The sequence below is a fragment of the Sinohyriopsis cumingii genome, chromosome 8 (assembly GCF_028554795.1).
Source record: "Sinohyriopsis cumingii isolate HCF-2022 chromosome 8, ASM2855479v2, whole genome shotgun sequence".
Classification (NCBI taxonomy): domain Eukaryota; kingdom Metazoa; phylum Mollusca; class Bivalvia; order Unionida; family Unionidae; genus Sinohyriopsis; species Sinohyriopsis cumingii.
In genome coordinates this window covers 13,459,174-13,478,278 of record NC_142968.1, presented here as the reverse complement: position 1 = coordinate 13,478,278, position 19,105 = coordinate 13,459,174, and the positions used below count along the sequence as shown (strand labels likewise).

Genomic DNA, 19,105 nt, shown 5'->3' with positions numbered 1-19,105 from the left:
ATCGGCCTGAATTAGTCTAAAGTACACTATCTAGCATCTATTAAAATGGGGAAAGTGAAATTTGCCCAACTAGACAATACCAGCTTCTGAAAGTGCAATGGATGAGTTACTACATATATAAAATGTTGTTGTTGTTGTAGGGTTTAATGCCATTTTTTTGCACACGATAGGCTATACATGGCGGCCAGTATTATTGGTGGAGGAAGAACTTGGAAAATCCCCAGAAAGAACCACCGACCCTCGAGAAGCTACTGATAAGCTTTCTCACATACCTACACTGGCCGAATCCGAGACTCAAACCCACACAGACAGAGGTGAGATGGCAGTGATTCGTAATGGTGAGCGCTTTAGACCACTTGGCCACTTGGAGCCCCTATATAAAATGTAAATAAAAAGTCATCGGCTCTTTATTTTACAATTTACCTCTTAAGTCCAGGAAGTGAAAATGACCAATGGGAGCTAGCAGTTTTTGAAAGATGCACATCTGGAGTAAGGCCAAACTGTATACTCTATAACCCATATAACACACATCAATTATGCACCAAATAAAGGGAACTAAAGGTTCTGTGAACAATGCCTAAGATATACAAGGTCTTTTTTAAATAGCCAGTATAACCAGTGAGGAAACCTGGGGAAATTCTTTCTCTTTAAAATTCTAACCCTATGCAAAATATGAAACTGTAGAGTGCCACCTAAACCCATTTACCATAACCCAAGTTACTCAAGAGTTTAAAGATATATACCCATTTACCATAGCCCAAGTCATCCAAGAGTTTGATGATACAAACCCATTTACCATAATCCAAGTCATACAAGAGATTGATAATAAAACCCATTTACTATAATCCAAGTCATACAAGAGTTTGATGATACAAACCCATTTACTATAATCCAAGTCATTCAAGAGTTTGATGATACAAACCCATTTACTATAATCCAAGTCATACAAGAATTTGATGATACAAACCCATTTACTATAATCCAAGTCATACAAGAGTTTGATGATACAAACCCATTTACTATAATCCAAGTCATCCAAGAGTTTGATGACACAAACCCATTTACCATAACCCAAGTCATTCAAGAGTTTGATGATACACACCCATTTACTATAATCCAAGTCATACAAGAGTTTGATGATATAAACCCATTTACCATAATCCAAGTCATCCAAGAGTTTGATGATACTGTATATGCAAATTTACCAAGTTTTATAGAAACTGGATGAAAAATATAGTCTCTAGATCTAGAGGTATCAAGTCAGTAGTCAGATGCATGGTGTGTCATTAATAAGTTCAGATCTAATGTTATAGCTCCTGTCTTTGACAATGATAACATAAACTTAAGTTGCAACAATATCTCAGTCTCCAAAGTGATAACAAGTGCAGTCAATCTGATTCAAAATGACCTCATTTGTATGCACAGATCTTGTTCATAATCACATTCATCCAAAATTTTGATAGCATAAGACTTTTTAACAAGTCTGATTAAAACTGCATCAAAAATAAAGATGCTAGATTGCTGACAAGCACAGCCAATCAAATGCAAAGTCTCACTGACAGTATTCCATTCATCATACTCAAACAAGATCTGGATGACATAGGCCTATTACCCAAATTTCATCAAAATCAGATCAGTGTCTAGAGTAGTTAAAGAAACTCAGCCAATCAGATACCAGATCATCATAAGATACTTATACTTAAATGCTGTATGGGTGCTGAAAGTTACTTATACTGAACTGCTATAGGGGTGTTGTTAGATACTTAAACTGAAATGCTGTTGGGAGGGGTGCTGTAATGTACTTGTACTGAAACGCATGTAGGAGTGTTGTAAGATACTTATACTGAAATACATGTTGGGGTGTTTAAGATACTTCTATTAAAATGCTGTAGGGGGTGTTGTAAGATACTTAGATTGAAATGATGTAGGGGTGTTGTAAGATACATCTATTGAAATTCTGTAGGGGTGATGTAAGATACTTAGATTTAAATGCTGCAGGGGTGTTTTAGATACTTCTATTAAAATGCTGTTGGGGCATTGTAAGGTACTTGTTACTGAAATGACATTGGGGTGTTGTAAGGTACTTGTACTGAAATGCTGTTTGGTGTTGTAAGATACTTGTACTGAAATGCTGTAGGGGTGTTTTAAGATACTTGTACTGAAATGCTGTAGGGGTGCTGTAAGATATTCAATACTGAAATGCTGTTGGGTGTTGTAAGATACTTGTACTGAAATGCTGTAGGGGTGTTTTAAGATATTTGTACTGAAATGCTGTAGGGGTGTTTTAAGATACTTGTACTGAAATGCTCTAGGGGTGTTTTAAGATATGTATACTGAAATGATATAGGGGTGTTGTAGGATACTTATATTGAAATGCTGTAGGGGTGTTATAAGAGGAGTGTTATAAGATACTTAGACTGAAATGCTGTAGAGGAGTTGCAAGATACTTATAATGAAGTGCTGTAGGAGTGTTGTAAGATACCTGTATTGCAATGCTGGATGGTGTTGCAAGATACTTATACTAAATTGCTGTAGGATACTTATATTGTATGGTGCTGAAATGAACTTAATACTGAAATGTTGTATGGGTGTTGTAAGATACTTGCACTGAAATGCTGTAGGGGTGCTGTAAGATATTTAATACTGAAATGCTGTAGGGGTGTTGTAAGATACTTGTACTGAAATGATGTAGGGGTGTTATAAGGTACTTGTACTGAAATGCTGTAGGGGTGTTGTAAAATACTTGTACTGAAATGATGTAGGGGTGTTATAAGGTACTTGTACTGAAATGCTGTAGGGGTGCTGTAAGATATTTAATACTGAAATGCTGTTGGGTGTTGTAAGATACTTGTACTGAAATGATGTAGGGGTGTTTTAACATGCTTGTACTGAAATGCAGTAGGGGTGTTTTAAGATACTTGTACTAAAATGCTCTAGGGGTGTTTTAAGATACGTATACTGAAATGATGTAGGGGTGTTATAAGAGGGGTGTTATAAGATACTTAGACTGAAATGCTGTAGAGGAGTTGCAAGATACTTATACTGAATTGCTGTAGGATACTTACATTGTATGGTGCTGAAATGAACTTAATACTGAAATGTTGTATGGGTGCTGTAAGATACTTGCGCTGAAATGCTGTAGGGGTGCTTAAAAGTACTTAATACTGAAATGCTGTATGGTGCTGTATGGTACTTAATACCGAAAAAGCTGTAGGGGTGTTATAAGGTACTTATACTGAAATGATGTGGGGGTGTTGTAAGGCAATTGCAGCAGGGGGATTCATATGTGCTTCTCGCTCAGATGTGCTTGTGCTAGCCAAGGTGGCAAGACTGGTAGAATATTGGACATGTTTGGGATGCAGTTTCAATGCCTATACAGACCAGGCTGAATCTGCCCACCTCACTGTCTCCTTGGGAAAGGCTTTTAGCTCCCAGTTCCTCAGCATGATGCTGACAACATACAAACCAACCAAGCTGCCTGATGCATTTGTATGCAGGGAAGATTCAATAGTAATTAGGGCAAATTGGTAGTCCCAATTTCCAATGGCAGCCAAATACTTGTTATTCTGGAATATTCCAACTGAAAGTTATCAATCTTGCTTCCCAAAAATTTCCATTATTCCATTTCTTACTGTAACAAACGTAATTGGAAATGAAATGTAATTTTACCCTATTTCTGTAACAGAAGTTAACCTGATTATACAAAAGTCAGCCACTTCTCTTTTAAGTGAAGTGGCTGACTGCTGTATGAAAAATAAATATGAAAAAATTACCAAACAAAATTTAAAGTGTGATGAAAGATAGGAGACTATTCATAATAAGTACAGTGGTCTCCCTCTTGAACGGCCCCCCTGACCAGTGGCCACCTGCTCCTTACGGCCAGAATCTGCTGGCACCGACGAGTTTGTGTTCAAAAGTACCCCTCGCGAAAGGCCACCCGGCTAACGCAACCAGCGGCCAGCATATTAGTGCAATAATATAAAATGTACCCCTCACAAGCGGCCGCATTTTATTTGAATATGTATCCAGAACCAGTATTTTATTCATAATGTGTGTTAAGTAATCCGATTTCTGTTTCCCGAAGTCAGGTTTTCGTTACTGAAAGAAGTGTTGAGTAAAGTACATGTACCACTAAGGTTAATATTATATCATTTACACCTCACGAGAAGCCAAATTTATTCCATAAAAACTGAGAAAGACTCAAATTTTAATCCATACAAACGGGTAAGTACATGTAATCCTATTAGCCTTACTGCTGTGTTGTCATAAGATGTCCGGTTTAGTCACTCTGATAATTGTTAAGATTACAATTATTGAACAGTAGTAACAGCTGAGAAGTGGCAGTATCGATGTACAATACCCAAGTCAGCAGGAAAATGGTTTGATAGCCTTTATGGCTTCCCTTAGTAAGATGTTGAGCTTGTTCACTTTGATAATTAGTGGCTATTACTACTGACAATAATTGTCAAAATTACGAATCCTAACGGCCGCGAGGTCAAATCTGCATGATGTTAATGGTACATATTGAAGCCGTTTTGGCTTCTCTCACTTAGTGTAAAGAAATGTATAAAAACAATAGGGTACCAGACTGCGACTAACGAATCGCGAGACAAGATCACTTCCTTTAAAAACACACGGCAATTTGTTTAGATGCATACAAAATTGTTTTATCAGTATTGTAGTTGGCAACATGAATAACTTACTGCACAAAGATCAACATGTCATCAAGTAATGGATGGTTGCACAGATTTCAAGTGCGACAAAATATTAAGTGTTCTGTCCTTAGTGGAGAATCAGCTGATGTTAATAATGAAGTTGTCGAAGATTGGAACAAAAACCTAAACGATATATGCAGGGGATATGACAGCAAGGATATTTTTAATTGTGACGAGACTGGTTTGTGTTTTAGACTGTTACCATGACAGATGATGTGATCTGTAACATAATTTAAAGACAGGTTTAAAACTATATCAATGGTTATTCATAGCATTCTTTTGAAAATGATGACACAGTTTGTTTTACATTTATTTCACAACATGCATGTGATTTTTTAATGAAAATATTAAATGTTTTAGAATTAAATGTATTTGTGATTTTCTTCATATGTATTTACTATTCACATTTGTCATCCCCCTCTAGAAAGGCCACCCTCATTATAAGGCCACTTCCCTGCTGCATTAGGGGTGGCCTTATAAGAAAGGGACTACTGTAATTGTTTTGTGATAACAAAATTCCCAGTTCTTGCGATGGGGGCTTTTAAAACTATTGCTGAAATCATCCCTGGCATGCAAGAAAGCAAATAAAGCTTTGATTTGTTTTTCAGAATACATCCCATGTATGTCATCTGTGACTTCTTTAATATGGCCAGTCTACAGTATACTGCAATACTTATGCCATATCGAAATCATAAAATATCTTCAATAAAAATTAAAAAGTTTATGTATTTGCTCCTTATCTAACAGACATTATGAATCAATCCAAAAAAAACAATACACTGGTTTAGTAGTTTAGAAATCTGTGTAACACTTACCTCTACATATACCAAACATTTGGAATTTGTTAGATTCCATTCTAATTGGTAGAGTTAATATAATTTTTTGTTTAGGTAAAATGTTCGCAGATTTATACACTTGTCACAGAGAGTTGTTTTTCTTTAATATTCAAAGGACAGCACAAGAAAGAGCTTCAGACCATGATGCTCAAACATAATTAATGTTCGATACCCATTCATTTGAATTGTAATATTAACATGTAACAATAATAACTGTCTCTATCCAAGGTCTATTACTGTACAAGTGTTGATTGGCTAATTGTTTAGTCTGAATAAATCTGGTGGCACACATCATACAGTACAAATGTTGATTGGCAAATTGTTCAGTCTGTATAAAACTGGTGGCATAAATTATACTAGGCCATGTTTGAGACTTTAACCATTACCCCACAGCATCTGTAAATGTAGGCTGTCAATATAGTGTGCCAAAAGCTCAGAGTGAAGTGTGATAAACACATAACACCTGTTACCTATATGATTCTATACAAATAGGCCTGTCTGTAAAATTTAGAGTAGTGTAGTATATGTTAAGTTCAACATAAATTGTAACAATTTCATCTTTATGTACATATTTGTTATCTACAGACAGGTTCAAGAATAAAATCTGATCTTCACTGTTTATTTTTCACCAAGGAATTTTTCAAATGCTTTAAAATCTTAGGACCATTCATTCATTGTCAAGTCAGTGAAGCCTTTTGACTAACAGCAGCTGGTCTTTCTCAACCTCGAAATCAACGGTTTGTTGTCCAAGTTTGCATCACTGTCAAGTCAGTAAAGCCTTGTAACCAACAGCAGCTGGCCTTTCTCAACCCTGAAATCAACTGGTTTGTTGTCCAAATTTGCATCACTGTCAAGTCAGTGAAGCCTTCTGACTAACAGCAGCTGGCCTTTCTCAACCTCAAAATCAACTCATTTGTTGTCCAAATTTGTATCACTAAATCATCCAAATTTGATAAATTATCGAAACTCATTGATAGCAGCATCAATATTTAAGTCTTTTTGAAGCCTTTATAGTCACATTCTTATCATCCAAACTCAATAAAGTGCTGAACAAAGTCCATGGCCTCCATTTTGGATAAGGTAGAAACTGACCCAGGTACTATAAACAATTGATTTTCACTGCATCTTAAATATAAACCACATGATGTCTAGTCCTGATAATTTTATTCAATGTCAACAGTATGTAATATGAGGTTTTACCTGAAGGTGACGCTACTAAGACAGCTAAAAACAGCCAATGTTTATTGTAGGTGTTGAAACACCCATCTATGTAGCTGTTGCAGAAGAGTCCTAATGCACCTGTATATGAATCAGTCTGATGTTGTTGTTGTTGTTGTTGTTGTAGGGTTTAACGCCATTTTTCAGCATAAGATAGGCTATACATGGTGGCCAGTATAATTGGTGGAGGAAGAACCCTGGAAAACCCAGAGAAGAACCACCGACCCACAAGAAGCTACTGGCAGGCTTTCCCACATGCCCACGCTAGCTGAGCCTTGGACTCGAACCTTTTCAGACAGAGGTGAGATGACAGTGATCCGGAACGGTGAGCGCTTTAGACCACTCGGCCACTCGAGGCCCCGAATCAGTCAGAAGTATCAGAATGCATTTCCCCCAATGAATCAGACCAAGTCATCAAAAGTCATTTCCAATAGAATTCAGTACAGGTATCCAAATGTGCTTGTATGTGAATCAGACCAAGTCATCAAAAGTCATTTCCAACAGAATTCAGTACAGGTATCCAAATGTGCTTGTATGTGAATAAGACCAAGTCATCAAAAGTCATTTCCAATAGAATTCAGTACAGGTATCCAAATGTGCTTGTATGTGAATAAGACCAAGTCATCAAAAGTCATTTCCAATAGAATTCAGTACAGGTATCCAAATGTGCTTGTATGTGAATCAGACCAAGTCATCAAAAGTCATTTCCAACAGAATTCAGTACAGGTATCCAAATGTGCTTGTATGTGAATAAGACCAAGTCATCAAAAGTCATTTCCAACAGAATTCAGTAGAGGTATCCAAATGTGCTTGTATGTGAATAAGACCAAGTCATCAAAAGTCATTTCCAATAGAATTCAGTACAGGTATCCAAATGTGCTTGTATGTGAATAAGACCAAGTCATCAAAAGTCATTTCCAATAGAATTCAGTACAGGTATCCAAATGTGCTTGTATGTGAATAAGACCAAGTCATCAAAAGTCATTTCCAATAGAATTCAGTACAGGTATCCAAATGTGCTTGTATGTGAATAAGACCAAGTCATCAAAAGTCATTTCCAATAGAATTCAGTACAGGTATCCAAATGTGCTTGTATGTGAATCAGACCAAGTCAACAAAAGGCATTTCCAATAGAACTCAGTAGAGGTATCAAAATGTGCTTGTATGTGAATCAGATCAAGTCATCAGAATGCATTTCCAACAGAATTCAGTAGAGGTATCCAAATGTGCTTGTATTTGAATCAGACCAAGTCATCAAAAGGCGTTTCCAACAGAACTCAGTAGAGGTATCCAAATGTGCTTGTATTTGAATCAGACCAAGCCATCAAAAGGCATTTCCAACAGAACTCAGTAGAGGTATTCAAATGTACTTGTATGTGAATCAGACCAAGTCATCAAAAGGCGTTTCCAACAGAACTCAGTAGAGGCATCCAAATGTGCTTGTATGTGAATCAGACCAAGTCATCAAAAGGCATTTCCAATAGAAATCAGTAGAGGCATCTAAAAACTTATTATGCAAGGTAAAGGGATCACTAATAAATCTGAACAAATGAAACAATATTTTCTGGAACATTTGGATGAATTCTTCAGCAGCCTTCGACAGACTATATTTAAATTATGAATAAAGCTGAATGTTTAATCTTTAACACAGTCAGATGATAATGCATGGCAGTCCTAAAATAAACATTTACTGACACTGGCAAACTGCTTTTTAAATATGGGTATTTTCTTGTTAAGAAACATCAGCATTAAAATAAACGATGTCAAATGCAATGCAGAAATGAAAACAGCGGCCAATGTTTTCAACAGGCTTATCAACGATTTCCTTTGTCTGAGATTTTGGAAATCCAAAAAAGGTAATTAATTTGCATCCAAAAGCAAAGAGTAAAGACAAAGTATATGACACCTAATCCTGAGGAATCTTTGCTAAAAATCAGTCATACATATAAAAACATGGACAAGTGTTTGTAAAACACCTATGCCCCCACCACAGACCAACAAGTTTCAAGTTCAAAAAGTTAAAAGCTTTAGAAAAATGCGAAATGTGAAAACTGTAATAATGACATTAAAATGAAATGCAGCCATCAACATTTACATATTGACATACCAATCAAATTTCATTTGTCAAATTTCAGGCAGCTTTTGCTTAATTGTACCAACAAGGGTTTCCTCCAAAAAAGTCAAGGTGTAAAAAGTCAAACAATATTTGCTGCAAAAGTCTCATAATCTGTTCAGGTCACCAACAACTAAATACAAATATGCACACAAACTTTCATGTCTACTTCATTATCATAAAAGTCAAAGTCCAATAATTTTTTTAAAAAATTTAAAAGTCAATATACTGCTGTAATGGCCTGAAAATCCAACCAGTTCACATTCATGTGCATACAATATGAAACATTTGCATACAATATGAAACATTTGCATACAATATGAATCCAAATTTGACTATGTTCAGTGATTTTGGTGCAATCTTGCTAACAAACTTATCCAAATGAATGGTCTAATTGATAAGAAGGTATCAAAAGGTCTCCCAAGTGGGAGCATGCACAAACTGAGACAAGGGTTCTAACATGCCTACACATTTTAGAGAAGCATTATTTATTGCCTGTGATGCATGTTACGTGAATTTCATAACCTGGACACAAAATAATAACATTTCTTTTACTATCAGAAAATTGAGAAATATATTCCAATGTAAAATTATAAGGGTGAGCTAAGAACTGAAATCCAAGTCTTAACTGAGCCATTATAAATATTCTTTTATGAAATAAATACCTGGGATTTTTACTGAGCTCCCATCAGTGATGTGTTGTGCCATGCTGACATTGTAGCTTGGTATCAAGAGGGTGTAGTCCACTGATACTGGACTATCACAGTGATTCATGTACAGACCAAAGCAAAAGGGGATACTTTTATTCTGGCCATCTCTGGCAAACCACAACTGAAATAAATATACAAGAAAACAATTGTAATATCTACTTCCACATAAAGGGCAAAGTGTTAACCGTAAGCAACAATTTTAAATAAATGGGACTGTATTTGTTCTCGTCATGTGTAACACTGTGTGACTGAACAGTTCCAACAAAATATATGACATGATGATTGTCAGAATCTCACAGAATGACAAGTAGAATCAGAATTAGTCTCATGTATAATCCAGATCAGCGTCAAACTGAAAGAAAACAAAAGTAAATACAGCATTCATTAACCACCAAGGGACATGCATATTTACACATACACTCGATAATATGTAGTGTGTTTACCTTTAAAACTAGGTCGTAAAATATACAAATGTGTGTGTGATGCTAAATATTAGCAATTACTAATTCATATTGATTTACTAAAATCTTACAGCATGATAGCATGACTTTCAACATGCTGCAATTAACCAACAAATTAAAAGTTACAACTGCTTGAAAGGTTTCTGTGATTCCTATCCAAAGTACAGACCTATATTTACACATGTATCTGAAACAAAGATCTATATTTACACATGTATCTAAATGCACACCAATATTTATACATCTGAAATACAGACCTATATTTACACATGTATCTAAAATACAGCTGCCCTATATTTACACATGTATCTGAAATACAGACCTATATTTACACAGGTATCTGAAATACAGACCTATATTTACACAAATATCTGAAACAAAGACCTATATTTACACATGTATCTAAATACAGACCCATATTTATACATCTGAAATACAGACCTATATTCACACATGTATCTAAAATACAGACCTATATTTACACATATTTCTGAAATACAGACCATATTTGCACATGTATCTGAATTTCAGACCAATATTTACACATGTTCATAATACATCATTAAAATCAAACCATTCAATATAAATTTCACATTTTAAGGGTCTTCTCTGGAATGTGTCATTTCCACAAGAAATCCACTCTGATAAAACCATTATATAATTATATTATATTATTAATTATGTCAAAACAATCTGATGTAGCCAAAGTAATAATTACTCACAGATATAGCTGTCCAAGGTTGCAATGAGAGCGAAGGGAACTAGATAATGTGGGAGCTCAAAAGCGAGCTCCCTATTTTGCAGAAATGGTGGATATAATCTCATTCTGACCACTACTGATCATGTGACTCTTACTCTTAAAACCAGATAGCAAAATTTCAACACTAGATGGCATAACAATGTGAAAAGTAGAACATAACACTGTAAAAGACAGAAGAGATTATGTGTATGATTTTGAACAATAGGCAAACACATGTACTTGTACATACATACATGGATAGACACAGCACATGCATTTGTACATTACATACATACATCTCTCCCCTGATATAACCAAGTCCTCAGGGTCCATAACTACCAACCACGGTATGTACCGAACAGCAGTATAGCAAAACTGACAATAAAAAAATCACTGCATTTGTGTGTTGGGAGGGGTAAACAAAATGTCACTCAAATAAATAGTAATTTTGTTAGTTTATTAAAAACAATGATATAAACACCTCATTTTAATAAATCTGCTTGACAGTTATAATTTCTATCTACAGCTGCATCAAGTTATAAGTGAATAAAATGTAATCACCTGCAAAATTTTTTTTATTCTTACAAAGCTTTATTAAACAGTTTTACATTTCAATAGTAAGGAATGCTGACTGACACCAAGGAACTAGATACCACCAGTTATACAAACCTGCATTGTGTAGACACCCGAACACCGAAGCTGTGCACAATTACTATCATCTGGATTGTTGTCACACTGAACCATGTAAAACCTCCTTAGCCTGGATAAATTCTGAGCTATCTGTTGCCATCCTACACATGCTGAAGAAGTCTGTGATGAAGCTGATAAAGCAGTCTCAAACAACACAAGGCAAACAGCAACTATAATAGAAAAGGTACATACCAATCATCATTCAAAGGTAAGCGTGAATTTTCACTTTTTAATTTTGTCCTTTCCATGTTGGCCCGGCATGTGCAGCTTCCTCCATGGTGTGTGCCACATAACCACTCTTAAAACCCACACCCTATGATGTGAGTGGATAAAACCTGGTCTCAAAACCAATCTTAAAACCCACACCCTATGATGTGAGTGGATAAAACCTGGTCTCAAACCAATAAGTTGCACATGCCACATGTAGGCATACATAATACAAAGGGTAACAACAAAAGGTGATAACAATGTGTTTAGAAAGAGTTGCTTCCTATTTAGTCTCTCAGTTTCCATCTGTACACACACACACACACGCATGGAGACCAACAAAGACAATAATTTTCCAGGAGGGCTGACTAACACCTATCACTCTCACTGGACACAACTACTAAGGACTAAGGATTCTACATGCACCATTAGCAGTAAGGCCAACCGTGTACTAGTGTGGCATATCTGAGATTTTACAGGATGATGGGAAGAAGCATTTGAAACACACATGAAAATTTGTAAACTTCATTATCCATTTTGTGCATTAATAATAGCAAATTGTATGTAAAACAAAGCCCATCTAATGCTGTACAATAACCTTATCTACAATAGCCTTACCTACAACCTTATCTACAATAGCCTTATCTATAACAACCTTATCAACAATAGCCTTATCCACAACAGCCAGATCTACAATAGCCTTATCTACAATAGCCTTATCCACAACAGCCAGATCTACAATAGCCTTATCCACAACAGCCAGATCTACAATAGCCTTATCTACAACAGCCTTATCCACAACAGCCAGATCTACAATAGCCTTATCCACAACAGCCAGATCTACAATAGCCTTATCTACAACAGCCTTATCCACAACAGCCAGATCTACAATAGCCTTATCTACAACAGCCTTATCCACAACAGCCAGATCTACAATAGCCTTATCTACAACAGCCTTATCCACAACAGCCAGATCATCAATAGCCTTATCTACAATAGCCTTATCCACAACAGCCAGATCTACAAATAGCCTTATCTACAACAGCCTTATCCACAACAGCCAGATCTACAATAGCCTTATCCACAACAGCCAGATCTACAATAGCCTTATCTACAACAGCCTTATCCACAACAACCAGATCTACAATAGCCTTATCTACAACAGCCTTATCCACAACTCATGGCCATACAGTAATGGCAAATGTGTGTCTCATTCTACTACTTCCTGACATATTTAACAGTTAGGCAATGGACATGAAAAAACATTCTTGTTCTGGTAATCAAAAATACTGTAATTACCAAGAAATTAAACTATGTTTGCCCAATTTTTTAAATGTAAACATGATATACATTAACCAAAATGCCATTTAAATGAACCATTAAAAAACTAACCCTCTCTCCCAATCTACATGATAGGCATACAGTGTACAGCTATTAATTAATATGAAAGGCTACGAAAATGTACATGATGTTTTTCACTCAACTTACTAACGTTTTATTTGCTATATCTTTTACCTCCTTCTGTAACAGGATTCACTTAGTTAAGTCATGCCTTTCTTGATTATATCCAATACATTTAGATAAAACATACTTAAAATTCATCGTCATTTTGTTTCAAACTTCTACAAGTACTTATGAAATACATGAAAAGTACAACCAAACTTACAGCTTAAACATGACCATGACAGTTTTGTAGCCTAAACAAAACCTATGCAGTTGCTTACAAATAGAAACAGTGTTTTTTTAAAATAAAATATTACTTGCCATGGGTTCTGCTAAAATGTAAAGACATTTTTATCAGCGTTCTTAGCAAATCAACCTAATGTGCAATTTGTGTAGCAACCAATTTGTGTCAACTTTTGAATTTGTTTGCAATAACATATTCACTCTGAAAATCATACAGAAAATAACAAAAAATTATCCTAAACAATCCTATTAAGCAGCAGTGTGGAATATATAATTGAATGGGTAGTTCCTACGTTACAGACAGCAATGTGGAATATATAATCGAATGGGTAGTTCCTATGTTACAGACAGCAATGTGGAATATATAATCGAATGGGTAGTTCCTATGTTACAGACAGCAATGTGGAATATATAACTGAATGGGTAGTTCCTATGTTACAGACAGCAATGTGGAATATATAATTGAATGGATAGTTCCTATGTTACAGACAGCAATGTGGAATATATAATTGAATGGGTAGTTCCTATGTTACAGACAGCAATGTGGAATATATAACTGAATGGGTAGTTCCTATGTTACAGACAACAATGTGGAATATATAACTGAATGGATAGTTCCTATGTTACAGACAACAATGTGGAATATATAACTGAATGGGTAGTTCCTATGTTACAGACAGCAATGTGGAATATATAATTGAATGGGTAGTTCCTGTGTTACAGACAGCAATGTGGAATATATAACTGAATGGGTAGGTCCTGTGTTACAGACAGCAATGTGGAATATATAATTGAATGGATAGTTCCTATGTTACAGATAGCAATGTGGAATATATAATTGAATGGGTAGTTCCTATGTTACAGACAGCAATGTGGAATATATAATTGAATGGGAAGTTCCTATGTTACAGACAGCAATGTGGAATATATAACTGAATGGGTAGTTCCTATGTTACAGACAGCAATGTGGAATATATAACTGAATGGGTAGTTCCTATGTTACAGACAGCAATGTGGAATATATAATTGAATGGGTAGTTCCTATGTTACAGACAGCAATGTGGAATATATAACTGAATGGGTAGTTCCTATGTTACAGACAGCAATATGCATGTTTGTTTACACAGTAACCAATTTTGCAAACTCTGACACACAGTAAACTCAACTGTAGTATGCTCAACAAGAGTCTGTACTGCCATTTTTTATTATTTGTATTGTGAATTGTACAAACTGTCAATTTTTATATTTTTCAAATTGATCAAATATAATGCCCAATACCCCATACCAGGTCAAAAAGTGAAGTTATTTAGAGGAAGAAAAAAAACTGATTGCAAATATCCATACTTGTTTCTGGTTCACTCAACAATGATAATACTGGAAAAGTGAATATTTGTCAATTCCATGACATGAATGCCTCCATCAAGATCCTTCCATAGTGGGATTTTGAACTCAAGTAAAGATTCCCCATTAGAATTTATTTTTGGACTTTTGATTCTGCATTTTTTCCTCCTTGTATGCTACTTTGCAGGTACTACAAGTAAGTACTACAGTGTTTTTGCTAATTTCATCTTCTCATCTTTTCATTTTCCATCAGTGATCAACAACCACGTGCTTTTGACTTTCAAATGGTGCCCAAACTAATCAAACTGAGTAAGGCATTTGACTGGTGTCCACCTAATCAAACTGAGTAAGGCATTTGACTGGTGGCAAACTGAGTAAAACATGACTGGTGCCCAAACTAATCAAACTGAGTAAGGCATTTGACTTGTGCAACTAATCAAACTGAGTAAAACATATGACTGGTGCCCAATCTAATCAAACTGAGTAAGGCATCTGACTTGTACAACTAATCAAACTGAGTAGGGCACTGGTGCCCAAACTAATCAAACTAAGACATTTACGCCAGCTAATGAAACCTATCACCTTTGACAATGCTCAGTAGTAATTAAACAATACTCAGTAGCAAATAAACAATGCTCAATATCAATTAAACAATGCTCAATATTAATTACACAATGCTCAATTGCAATTAAATAAGACCATACAAAATAATTACACAAGTGGTTTTGCCGAAATAATGTTCAGTCAACTTTCCTTTTTATGTCAACTCTGCAAAATGCAGCTGATTTTTAATTAATGACTCAAAAGCCAACATGACCACATCTGATCCCTTTATTACATATGTATATTTGATTTAATTTATATCTAATTTAATTGTTTGTAAGCTTTAAAAATCTTTCTATTTTCTAATTTCATTATATGTCACAATAATGTAGTTCTGTTTACTAGGAACTCATACTTCTTCTACAAAATAGTTTGACCTTGACTGTTCATTTCTGTAAACACACAAGGCTGACCTGATTCCCGACTTTAATTCAAATTTAGTAACGGTGACCTCAACAAGTTCTTGTTTTATTTATTTTTATTATGGGAATAATAGGGTTGAGATTGAGACTATATTGAATATGTGACCCTAGGCTTGTAAATAGTTTTAGTGAAGTAAACAACCTTTTTTCTCGGAGTAAAATGATTGGTTCTTATCAAGGACATACAGGGGCAACAAGATTTTTTTTATATGTAAAGATGATCACGTGATCCTCTATTTTTCACAACGAGTCATTTCCAAAATTGTGCATTACTTAGTTTTAATAGTGATGTTTAGAGAGAGATCTTAGTATGGGCTTAAAAAAGCTTGATGTCAAGTCATTCCCTTCTGCTGAAGCCAGTTTTCGAGTTATACATGTATGTTAATTTTTCTTCAGATTATTTAGATTCAAAAGGATTAATTCTTTTTTCCTGTAAATATATGTGTGCTCGTACAGAATTCTTGAACAAAGACATTTCTTAAAAATTTTATTTGGATTTCCAAAACCGGAGGATTATTTATTGTGTTTTACAAGGAACTGTAAACAACCACACTATACAGGATACAGCATACATCATTGCCTTCCATCTTGGATTATTCGTCAGGACTAGAACTTGAATTTATTAGAACATTTCAATATTAGGACTTTTAAAATTTTATTCTTGGATTATTCTTGGATTATTTTTGGATTTCATTCTTAAAACCGTGAGTTCTTGTTTTTTCATTTTTACGGTATTTTTCCAGGGAATTAAATAATTTGTTAAATTTTTCAAAGCTTATTGTTTTCATTCTTTCTTGTGTTGCTGTTTATTCAAGCCTAAACATGTAACATAAGACTGATAATACTTCAAAAAACATCCTGTATTTGACCTAAACTCTCCAAATTACAACAATAATGTATTCAATTAACAGCTTATGTACACATGGTAGGTTTAATCACAGTACTTGGCCATGCATCAGTGCACCAGTTGGAATAATTATTGGAACAGTTCTGGTACCTACTAGACTGGTTCTGGATAGTTTCAGGCACATAAATATCCAAAATGGTATTTTAGAATCACATGTATGTTAAAACCATATGAGTACTACTTTAGTAGCCCAGTAAATCTATTGCCCATTATTAGGTCACATACTTTGCTTTAGACAAAAATATTACAGCTTTCCATAGACGTATATGTAGAGTATCTTTATAAGTTTAAGGTGCATATGCAAGGATAAATATTAATAATTAATTAGTCTTTCAACAACATGGAGATTAATTTCCCCACTTAATCAGCAAATCAAAGTATTGTCAGGCAAATTAGATTTGACTTCAACTAGTCCGATGGATACCTCACTTAAAATACAGGAGGGGTCCGATCTGAAATTAGAGAGGTCCCAGGCATCGTGATATTGGATTCTTTTTAGCAATGTGTATATTACACTATAATCAATATCTCATATTCTGTATATATCACAGTTCTCAGTAAAACAGTTCAGTATATAAAGTGGCTTGATGTAATGAATCCCAACTAACATATTATAAAGAGGGAGAGCTGTAGTTTGTAATTCACGAGCATCTATCTTCAAAATGTGTACGTGTGAAATTATATGTATCTAGGATGACTTTTTGCGACTGCGATTAAACAGCAAACAAACAAAATCAGCTACTTTCATAAATTAATACAAAAAAGGTCTTTTTAAATTAAACATAACCAAAATCTTAATAATGCTCTCTCATTATAAGCAAATTGCTCCCAAATGTGTTATTGATTTAGGTAAGTCAGTGCCTCTCTATATGATCCCCTTTAAAGCATATCTGCAGATGTTATAAACAGTAAACCACACCCATTTTGTTAAGACAATGTCCACTCTGTGGTGATCATGTGGTTCCTCTAGAGACTATACCCATCAGTGTAACTTGACCCCTCTGGATGCCACCCAGTGGTTCCTTTACATAGTTTACCATCTAGAGAATATACCCGTCAGTCAGTGTAACTTGAACCCTTCTGGATGCCACCCAAGAAGACACAACATAAAGTTCCTCCAATCAACTATCAGAAGCCAAGCATGCAAGTGCTCATTTTTGCCAAGTGCATTTAGATTATGGAATATACTGCCCATGTCTTATGTGCTGAATGACTCCCTTGAGGCATTCCTCCAAGGCATTGTCTCAAATCATAGATATTATGCCAGTTTTCAAATCCACTTTTAAATTTAACAAAACTCAGCTTTAAATTGAATAAAATTATCATCCCATGTCTGTATTTTTAATGGCAGTTCAATAATGCTCACTTACGTGAGAGGCACTCACTTAAGATGAGGACGTGCCGTCGTCAAGATACATGACAAGGCTAAGTCTATAACCTATTTCTTTTGTTTCAAAATTTATTAAATGCTTGAAACAACACTTCTTTCAATCTGAATTTTCAGTCATTTTTTAAATGCTTATGTAAGTAAATGATGTATTCTCAATTGTTGCTTATATGTGTCATGTGCACAGACCCCACTTGGATCAGAAAACACTTCATTTCCAAAACAACTCCAAAAATGCCTGGAAGGTATGACAACAAGGAAATGAGTTCTCAAGACATGTGGTATATTATCACATGGTCTTTTAAAGTAAGTACTAATAAAGAATTGAGATAAAGCGATAAAGAAATGAGGGAATGCATCTTCTTATTCAAATTTGGTACAATTCCAACTTCTGGTGTATTTCCGTACTGCATAAAATTGCATGGGCAGAACAAAAACATCATGTACCAATGAAAAGAATCTATGTATAGTGAAGTTAAAAACAGTACTTAAATGATTAACATAGAATCAGGTGCATTCCGGCTGACGGTGTCTCCTCCTGGGTCCCTCTCCTCCCTGCCTGGACCAAACTGAAGAGTGAGCGGTGTTCACATTATTGCTCACGGGGGTGAGGCTCTGATTACCCCCATGCAAAAAAATAAAGATCCTACACTGTAGGAATTAACGGGTCGCACATACCAGAATGGACAAAGGCGACCATAATTAAAATTCTGTCAGTCAGTCAGTCATTAACATAAATAGATGTCCTGCACATGTGACTTGAAGATATCCAGGGTGGCATGATCAACTGCAGTCAGTGGCAGGGCATTCCAGAGCTGAATACCATCTAGGAAGAAGATGTGCTTGTAAATGTTTGTCTTTGCAAATGGGACCAAGTATTTCTGACTGTGGCCACACATAGATTGTGTTGGTATTAGGCATCCTAATCGTACATCAACAATTTCATGGACAATCTTGAACATCATTACCACTCTTTTCTCTCATGGAGAACGGGCAACTGTAGCTTGTTATAGCATAGTTGTAACACTGCTAGTGTTGTGCTGATCTCCAGTGATACACCATGCCTCTCT

General features: G+C 35.3%; 1 protein-coding gene across 2 annotated transcripts in view; it reads right to left on the bottom strand.

Moving 5' to 3' along the window:
- Positions 1–19,105, bottom strand: part of LOC149793004 (uncharacterized) — a 67,042-nt gene that overhangs the window by 46,991 nt on the left and 946 nt on the right. For both annotated transcript variants that reach the window (XM_089966873.1, XM_089966874.1), the window contains exons 2-3: positions 11,462–11,652; positions 9,548–9,713 (exon numbers count right to left, since the gene is read on the bottom strand). In XM_089966873.1, the coding sequence (XP_089822999.1) occupies positions 9,548–9,713; positions 11,462–11,652 (357 nt within the window). The remainder of the gene's footprint in view (positions 1–9,547; positions 9,714–11,461; positions 11,653–19,105) is intronic.